At 24.2% G+C, this 9,839-nt stretch overlaps 1 protein-coding gene across 1 annotated transcript; it reads left to right on the top strand.

The window, feature by feature from the left end:
* The first annotated feature begins 567 nt into the window (after window positions 1-567).
* On the top strand, window positions 568-2,243 carry LOC101506105 (aspartic proteinase nepenthesin-1). Its single transcript, XM_004502945.4, has one exon. It carries the CDS (start codon window positions 766-768, stop codon window positions 2,122-2,124), a length of 1,359 nt encoding a protein of 452 aa, XP_004503002.1. The 5' UTR covers window positions 568-765; the 3' UTR covers window positions 2,125-2,243.
* The last annotated feature ends 7,596 nt before the right edge of the window (window positions 2,244-9,839 follow it).

Below are 9,839 nucleotides of genomic sequence, written 5' to 3'. Positions count from 1 at the left end.
AATATATTTAAGTTAAAATAAAACTAATACAAACTTATTTTATACATTTAACTTTGCTATAGTGATCTATATTAGTTTTGTGGTTCACGCAATTCATGACACTCTTAATTAGTCTGCTAAAATTATGCCAATTGATGAAAATATTCACTCAATTACAAGAGAGATAGCTACATAATACAAATCCATAGATTAATGTAAGATTTAATTTATACACAGAATTCGTGTAATGATTTTTTATTCTAATTTTTACTATAAATATTTATAAAATGACAACGTAATTGAGATTACATGAAAATTAAACTCTTTACATTCTCCAACACAAACTATAGCTTGGCCCTCCTCTAATCTAAAAACTACTCTTAATTGTACGTGTTAGAAACTCCATGTTTTTTTGTCACAACAATGTTGCTGCCACTACGTTTTGGAAATAATAAAATCTTTACCTACCATAATGCAAGACCCGGTATTTGTTGCGACACTACACTCACATCTCAACTTCCCATTCACCTATGATAATCACGTCTCTCTAATGTTTCCCCTTTTAACTTCTCCACCACATTATTATTTAGAAGAAAAACTTTACAATTAAGATACCTATTTCTCATGTTATTAATTCATTTTAGTTAACACTTACGACTATTTCTCTAGCAAAAAGAATTTATATATATTCCCTCAATTCCAATCACCCTTCTCCTTCACTCAACATATTCATTCCCTTCATATCACAACTTAACATTATTTATATAAGTCCATTTGTGTAACCTCATGTTCATGGCTACACAAAATTATTCAAAATGTGTCATATTTGTGACACTACTAATAACAATTCTTTTTGTCACTCCAATATCCTCAACATCAAGAAAATCTCTCAATTCTCACCACAATATTTTTCAAGGTGGGTTCCGAGTCGATCTTCGCCACGTTGATTCAGGCAAAAACCTAACAAAACTCGAGCGCGTACAACATGGCATCGACCGTGGACACACTCGACTACAAAGACTAAACGTGGTCTTAGCAGCTTCAAGAACTCAAGATTCTTCTTCTCAATTGGAAGCACCAGTTCATGCAGGCAATGGTGAGTACCTAATGGAATTGTCAATAGGAACACCACCAATTTCCTACCCTGCAGTTTTGGACACAGGAAGTGATCTCATTTGGACTCAATGCAAACCTTGTTCACAATGTTACAAACAACCAACACCAATTTTTGATCCAAAAAAATCCTCAACTTTTTCTAAGCTATCATGTAGTAGCAACTTATGCAAAGCTTTACCTTCCTCATCTTGTAATGATGGTTGCCAATATGTTTATTCATATGGTGATTATTCAATGACACAAGGTATTTTAGGTAGTGAAACATTCACTTTTGGTGATGATAAAAAAAACAAAGTTTCAATTAAAAACATTGGTTTTGGTTGTGGTGAAGATAATGAAGGTGAAGGTTTTGAACAAGCTTCAGGTTTAGTTGGACTTGGACGTGGCCCTTTATCTTTGGTTTCACAATTGAAAGAACAAAAATTCTCTTATTGTTTAACATCAATGGATGACAACAAAAAAAGTGTTCTTTTATTAGGATCACTTGCAAATGTTAACACAAAAGAGGTGAAAATCACAACACCTCTTATTAAAAATCCATTGCAACCATCTTTTTACTATCTTTCACTTGAAGGAATCACCGTTGGTGACAAAAGATTGTCTATAAAAAAAAGTACTTTCGAAGTCGGCGATGGTGGAAGTGGTGGTATGATTATAGACTCTGGCACAACAATTACATATTTAGAAGAGAATGCTTTTGTTTCACTCAAAAAGGAGTTCATTTCGCAAACAAAACTTCCGGTGGACGATTCGAGTTCCACCGGATTAGATGTTTGTTTTAGTTTGCCATTAGGGAAAACACAAGTTGAAATTCCAAAGTTGGTTTTTCATTTTGAAGGTGGTGATTTGGAATTGCCTGGTGAGAATTATATGATTGCTGATTCAAATTTGGGTGTGGCTTGTTTGGCTATGGGAGCTTCTAATGGAATGTCAATATTTGGTAATGTTCAACAGCAGAACATTTTGGTTAACTATGATCTTCAGAAGGAAACTATTACCTTTGTTCCTACTCAATGTAATAATTTGTGATCACTTTGTCATTAAAATCACTCACTTTCTTTCTTTGTTTACTATGTTGCTATGATACTACGATTGTTATGATTGAATTTTTTAGTTGGTTTAATAATATGATGATCGTTTTATTTCTACACGTTTAAGGATAATCATGATCAATCATGAAATTACAATAGGAAATACTAATAGATTTTTATTGGATTATATATAGTTGTCAAATGGGTCGGACTGACCCAACCCACTATAGTCTGAAGGGTTACACTAATGAGTCAGTTCAGTCCAATAGAGTCTGCATTCAGTTTTTAAAGAAGGAAGGTAGAGTCGGAATCAATATTAATCTTGGCCGTAGTCGAAATTTATGTTGTTTAGTGACTTTTAGAGAAATAATTAGTATTTTTAATAAATTAAATTTACTTTTCTTTCTTAATTATAGTGGATGTATTACTTTTAAAAAAAAATATTATTTAAATCAACTCAAAAAAGTTCTCATGATATTTTGTTTTACAAAAAAACTGTATTTTTCAATTGCAGTGTATTAGTCCTTTTTAATATGAGATGAATGGCTGAGACAAAAAACCCTTGTTTATTTTATTCTCTTTTTTGAAAAATGGGTCTATACTAATACGTTTGATTGTAAATTTTAACTTTTGTTAGATACAATGTTTGTATCTCCTCAACTACCCACCCACCTAAAATTAAACATAAAAACTGTTTTTTTCTTTCTTCTAGTTAGGTATAGTTAGGTAAAGCCTCTTGTTGGTAAAAATTATTGATAGAATATAATTCATAATTATCATGTTAATTGAAGTATTTGATAAAATTAATAATTTGGTTATTTTAAAATATAAAATAATATTTTTAATTCAAAACAAATTTTATTAATTAATGTTTACAATATTTTAAAAGTAGTAACTTTTTATAATTGAAAATTTAATCTAATATTTTTATTTATTTATTTTAAGCTAAAACAAATAAACTAGTTACTTTAAAATATTAATCATTTATAAATAATTTTAAAATATAATGAATAAATTATTTAGTAATCGAATATATATATTTTATTTATTTAGCTAGTTTATTTATTTTAATAAATAAATTATTTTAAATTATTTACTTTAAAGTATTATTTATTATAATTATTTTAAATTATATTGCTTATAATCAATTTTTTTTATAATTTTAAATTATAAAAGATAAAATAAATTTAATTATAATAATAAAAGTAAAATTGAAAAGAAAAAACTACTATAAATTCAGAAACTACTTAAAATACCTTATCAAAACACTATGTAACATGACATACATAGGCTAACTTGAAAATATCAATTTTGATTTATTTATGATTAAAAGTAAAATATATTAAACTATAACTCATTATCTCCTTCAATCTCCCATAAACTCATTTCCACCCACATCCCATGTCCATATAGTCATAGCCACTTAGTGTAGAAACCAAGGGACAGTAAGCAAGAGTTTATCTTTTGAGTTGTCACCTTCACTCACTCTTAATATTACAACCAAATTGAAATGAAATTGTAGCACATAATTTATCATTTATAATTTGAGAATTTTCATTAAATAACTAGATATTTTTAACTTTTTTGAATAAGGCAATGAATTACAATATCTTCAACGCAAGCAAAGATAAATAATGTTATAAATATAAACTAGTTTAATATTTTGAATAAATTTATAGTTAAAATTTAGCAAAAAAATTTTGACAATTTCTTCAAAATAAAAAAATTTTAATGTGTTTTAGAAGGAAAAAAAAAGTTTCGAGATATTCTATATGTTTTAAGAGAAATAATTTTTGAAAATGTTTCAAAAAATAAATCTTAGTTGAAGTTAAAAAAGTTTTAAAATATTTAAATTAATTTTTTAATTAAGTTTAATTAACTAATTTATTTTAAATATATGATTCAATTCATGAACTATTTAATTGATTTAATTTTTTATTGATACAATGCAGTCTAATTTATTAATGTCTAAATAAACATATATTTTATACATCACTCATGAAAGATGGTTTCAATACTTGTATTTCCATGCATTTAGCACATCACTTATAATAAGTGAGGACTTTAATTAATTTTTTTTTAATAATATAACTAAAGGATAGTGAGTTTTTTTTGTTGAATATATATTTAGTCCGAAAAACATTATGAATTTTAAGTTTAGTCATAGTAGTCGGCACTAAAAATGTGGTGATCTAAAGCAAATTTTTTAAATTTTAATTTGATACCACTAAATTAATATAATTAATGTCACGTAATATTTATTTTTTAATTAATTTAATATTGTTGAGAAAATATTAAATTTTAAAAATATTAAAATCTAAAAGCTAATTTTTTTTTTAGACATTTTGATTCAGTAAAAGATTTGTTTTTTTTATAAAAGTCTAAAAAGTTGTTTTAATAACTCTGATCAGCCTTGATTATCTCATTTTAAATATATTTAGTTGTCTTTTTTTCATTCAAAAATTTGATAAAAAACTTAAATTATCGACTTATAAAATAAAAAATTTATTATTTAAATCGATAAAAATTATTGAAATTAATAAAAAGAGAGGGAGCTGGAATGAATTCTATTGTAAGAAAGCATATGCATATACAAGTGAAGCAATAATGAAATGAAGGAGTGAATGCACTTTGTATCGATGTTTCTCTTGAATGCCTCATCTTTCACACCACTCCATCTCCATCATATATATATATATAGTACAAGAAAAGAATGGAAGCCACACTTGATAGCAACAGAAAGCTGACGAGTCGCATCACAAAAGTCGATTAAAGAAGAAAATCACTGTTTACAGATCACTCCTACCTAATTGGTTTGATTCAAATTTGATGTAAAAATCAGGTGTTAAAAATCTTAATCCAATTCAATAGAAATTTATCGATTAATAAATAATTTTAATAAATTATCATAGTATTTTTATTAGAAATTCGTGTGATTTACAATACCATAGATACAAAGTAATATACAATGTTTTGACCATACGCAGAATTAGTTAAAAGGATACAACTGTTGTTTTTTTCTCTTCTTTTTTTAATTATATATTAATAACAAATCACAGTACTTTTTGAGCTGTGAAAGAAATACATGCAAATAGTTTAAAAAAGGAAAGCGCATATCTACAACTGCAAAACATCTAAACAAAAACAAATCTAAAACAACAATCAATAAAACCAACCAAACCTTAACCCCCAACTACATACAATCAAGCCAGATGCTAATATGATATTACATGGAAATTAACAATCAATTAATCATAATATAATTGATCTTACGTTTAAATTTAAATAAAATACATTCGCAATCCTTTATTTTAACGATTTGAATATTTAAATTATAAATTTTATGAGTTTTTATAAAATAATATTATTGATATTGTAAAATATAAAAAAATTAATAATTAATTATTTTTTTCACATATATTTATTTTTAAAAAAACTAATTAATATACCTTAAATTAAAATTTATATATCAAAATATATTATTTCTTTTAACATCGTTTGCTTTGTATTGTAGGATTCACCGTCAATAGGTTAAACACAAGTGGCTAAAAAAAACATTGAACTAAAATGGATATATAGAATGAAACATCATAGTACCATTTAATAGTAAAATTTACTCATAAAGTAACAATACTACATAATTGTAAATGTTTTACAGTATCCCAAATACTTTAAAATATTAAAGTACTGCAATCAAATAATTTAAGAGTCGTACTTCAAAAGTTAACTGTACTACAAGTATCCCAAAATGAAATAGGACTGCATGATAAATCCTTAAAATAAGGCATATGATTCATGTCTAGTAGAAAAAAGCTTTACTAGCGTATCCTTAATTATAATAGTAATCTATTTTGCAAAATTAAGAAATTAATTTAAAAATATTTTTAAAATAATGACATTAATTGTGTATAAATTATAAGTTGATATTTGTTATTATAGACTAAAAGACCTATTCGGTTCCTCATATTTTCATTTTCACTCAAATTAGTCACTTATAATATTCAATATTCAATATTCAAATTAGTTTAGGACAATTTCATACAAATGACAAATTTGTTACTCTATAAGATTTGACTAGTTATTGTATGAGATTGAATGTTTCCATTACATAAATTATAATATGTTTTTAATACTACTCTAAAAAAATACAAAAAAAAATATAATTACAAAATTAATGTATAAAATTTTAATTTTTAATTAAATATATCAAATTTTTATTTATATCTTATTTCAAATGAATTAATTTCTTTTTATATTTGCATGCATAACAAGCATTTACCAATTTTGAAATTACAAGCTTTGAGAGCATACATGAAAAGGTACCACCATATCATAACCCCTATATAGAGGGACCACCATATCATAACCTATCCTACCCGATTGCTTTAAGCATACCCTTGTGATGATTGTGAATGACTGAACTAAAACAACAATGAGTGATCATCTATCATTGGGCGGCAATGGGTGGTGGAGCACACTTACCAACAATCTTTGTGAATTCTATAAGTACTTGTAGTACTATATTACTATGATTTTGCCATTAGGTTTTGACTCATGCTAGTCAACCATTCTTATAAAAGTTTACTTAATAAGTAGGTCACGTGAGGATTTCCCCACAAGAATTCTTGCTCAAATGTTCAATTCCAATTATTCCATTCAAACTAAAAAATGTTCTCGAAAACATTTTGGGTGAAAAGTTACCAGCACATTTGCCAATTTTATAGAAAGTTGAATTATTTATTAATGGTAAATTTGTAAATAAAAAAAAAAGATCGACAAAAATTTTATAGATGTTATCCAAGATTACAATGGTCAAAGTGTTGTTTGATTCACAATCTTTCCATATGGGTTGGTTAAGATCAGGTTTTGAATGAAACTAATTATTATAGTGATGATATTAGTGGCTTCCTTTAAAAACCATGGGATAAGATCACAAATCAATTCTTAATAGGGACCCAAGCAAAACGACAGTACATATTTTGGGATAGAGATGGAACCATGAAGAATGCAAATGTCTCAAATCAACATAGGAATATATCCAAAGGAATTGGAACCATTGGGTGTGACCGACCATTGGACCACTCACTCCACTCCACCCCCACACACATTGTATAAATCATAAGCTTCTTATTTCTCAACGCACTTCCGTTTTGACTTTTTTTCTTTCCTTTTTTATACTCTCTTTGTTTCAAACTAACTGATTCATTTGAAATTAAAAATAATAATAATAATAATAATAATAATAATAATAATAATAATAATAATCTAGAATAATCCAGTCTTTTAATTTTCAATGAGTTTATTTTTAATTAATATTATTTGTATTGTTTTTAATATAATATCTTTTATTATTTATTTATGATATTAATAATAAATAAGAATAATTTAAAAATATTATTTCCTCTTTTTTATTTATATATTTATTTAATATTCTCAATTACTTTAAAACAAAAATAATATTAAATTTACTGTTTATTTACTTTTCAGCGATAATTCGTTGATTTTATTTATTAATGTATCATCGAATTAATGATTCATTAATTTGTCAATACTTTCTTTGAGAGTTTAACGGACGAAGAATCTGACGGAAAAACTTAAAAAAAATGAATAAAGAGAAAGTGAAATTAATAACTAATTGATAATTCAACCTTTTATTTTAATTATACACTAAAATTATAAAATTACAATTATAGAATTTCAAGTGATTAATGAAATAAGAACAAAAAATGTATCTCGAGCATGTCATGTGGTCAAGCCACCGTAAGAACTCTTAAATATTTTGAACTTTTATTCTAATTTTAAGATTTGGACTTCTAATAAAAAAGTTCAATTTAAATAATTAAAAAAATAAAGAAAATAAATTTTAGTACTTATAAAATATAAAAAATTTATTTTTGGTCTTTAAAAAAAATCTCAACTTTTTAGCCTTTAAAATGTTTTTTATTCTTATTTTAATTCTTTTTTTTGTAAAAAATTGATTCTTTTAATCCTAAAAAAAACTCTTATAAAATTAAATATAGAGATACAAAATACATTAAAAAAAATTGAGGGATAAACTCATGGTCGCCTCGAGAGTAAGGCTATTAAAACAACTGTTTTGTAACTCTATGAAAATTAAAAAATTTACTTAATCAAAATGCTTCAAAAAAAATTATTGAATAAAAATACATTAGATTTTAACATTTTTAAAATTAAAACATATACATATTTTATAAATTTAATATTCTCTCAACAATATTAAACGCAATATATGTTGGGTCGGTCGTAGTCCTTTTGGTGGTAGATATAATATACAAGTTCATGATATAAAATCATCTAGATATATTAATTATTTGCGTATCATTAAATAAATTACAAAAACAAAAAATTTATAAAGTTCAAAGGTAAACTTTTAGTGGTTTTATAGTGATTTTATGATTGTTAGTTTTTATAAATGATTATATCATATACCATGTTATTTAAAGTATCTCGTGTCATTATTTTTAGTTAAATAATCATAATAAATTATCAAAATTGTTAAATTCTAAAATAGAGATATTAATTTAGTAAATTGATGATAACAAAATAATTTAAATTACAATTAAACCTATAAATAATTATTTTATTTTAATTTAATTTATATAATATTTTCTCCAAAATCGAACTAAACCAAACAATGAAAAATTGACTAGTTTATTTGATTCAACGGGATAACATTTTTAAAAAGTTGAGAAAATTATGTTTTTTTTAAATAAAAAAAAAAGGTTTTAACCAAGCACTGTAATTTTTTTATACCGTTAAAATAAATACATAAACTAATAATATATATAATAATGAAGAAAAATACATCAACACAATCTATATTTTTTTAAGATAAACATAATTAATATATAGTGTGAAATAAAAAACAATAATAATATAAGATCTTTTAATAATATTAAATGGATATTCAAATCAATTGAGGTCCTGATTGTTTTGTATGATCTCAAACATAAATAAATAAATAAAAGCAAAAGAATTAAATAAATAGGCGGTCTTTTAATTTGATTTCAGTTAATATTTTAGTTATTTATCTTTTTTTTTATTTGATCTTTTATTTTAATTTTAAGTGACAGTTTGATCTTTTATGTTTTAAAATATCAACAATGTTATCATTTTTTTTACCAAAAATTCATTAAAATTTGTAAATAAAACCCATAAAATTAATAATCTTCAATATAATGCAAATTTCATCAAATACATAACTAAAATATTCAAATAAACTCATATTTTTATCTCCAACAACATCAAATTTATCAAATAAAAAATAAAAATATGAGTTTATTTAAAGATTTAAGTTATGAATTTGATGAAATTTGCATTATATTGAAGATGATAATTAATTTTACGGGTTTTGTTTAAAAAATTTGATGATTTTTTTGAATTTTTTATATTTTAAAAAGGATAATATTGTTAACATTTTAAAACATAAAAATATCAAATTGTCACTTAAAATTAAAATAAATGACCAAATCGAGAAGAAAAAAATATAAAAAATTAAAACGTTAACTGAAATTAAGTTAAGAGACTGCATATATTATTTTAAAAAAATAAACAAATTGATTATATTTTGATTCGATTAGATTCGATTTCAGTTTGATTTATTTATATCTTAATGGGTCGAGATCTCTATTTCTTAAAATAATTAGAGAATTTCAAAATAAAAAATATATAAAAAATTATGAATATAATTTA

Source organism: Cicer arietinum, chromosome 5 (genome assembly GCF_000331145.2).
Source record: "Cicer arietinum cultivar CDC Frontier isolate Library 1 chromosome 5, Cicar.CDCFrontier_v2.0, whole genome shotgun sequence".
Taxonomy (NCBI): domain Eukaryota; kingdom Viridiplantae; phylum Streptophyta; class Magnoliopsida; order Fabales; family Fabaceae; genus Cicer; species Cicer arietinum.
This window is presented reverse-complemented; position numbering and strand designations above follow the sequence as displayed.

Bases quoted from the DNA above. Each gene is read 5' to 3' on its own strand.
- LOC101506105 (XM_004502945.4), top strand. From the start codon at position 766: ATGTTCATGGCTACACAAAATTATTCAAAATGTGTCATATTTGTGACA.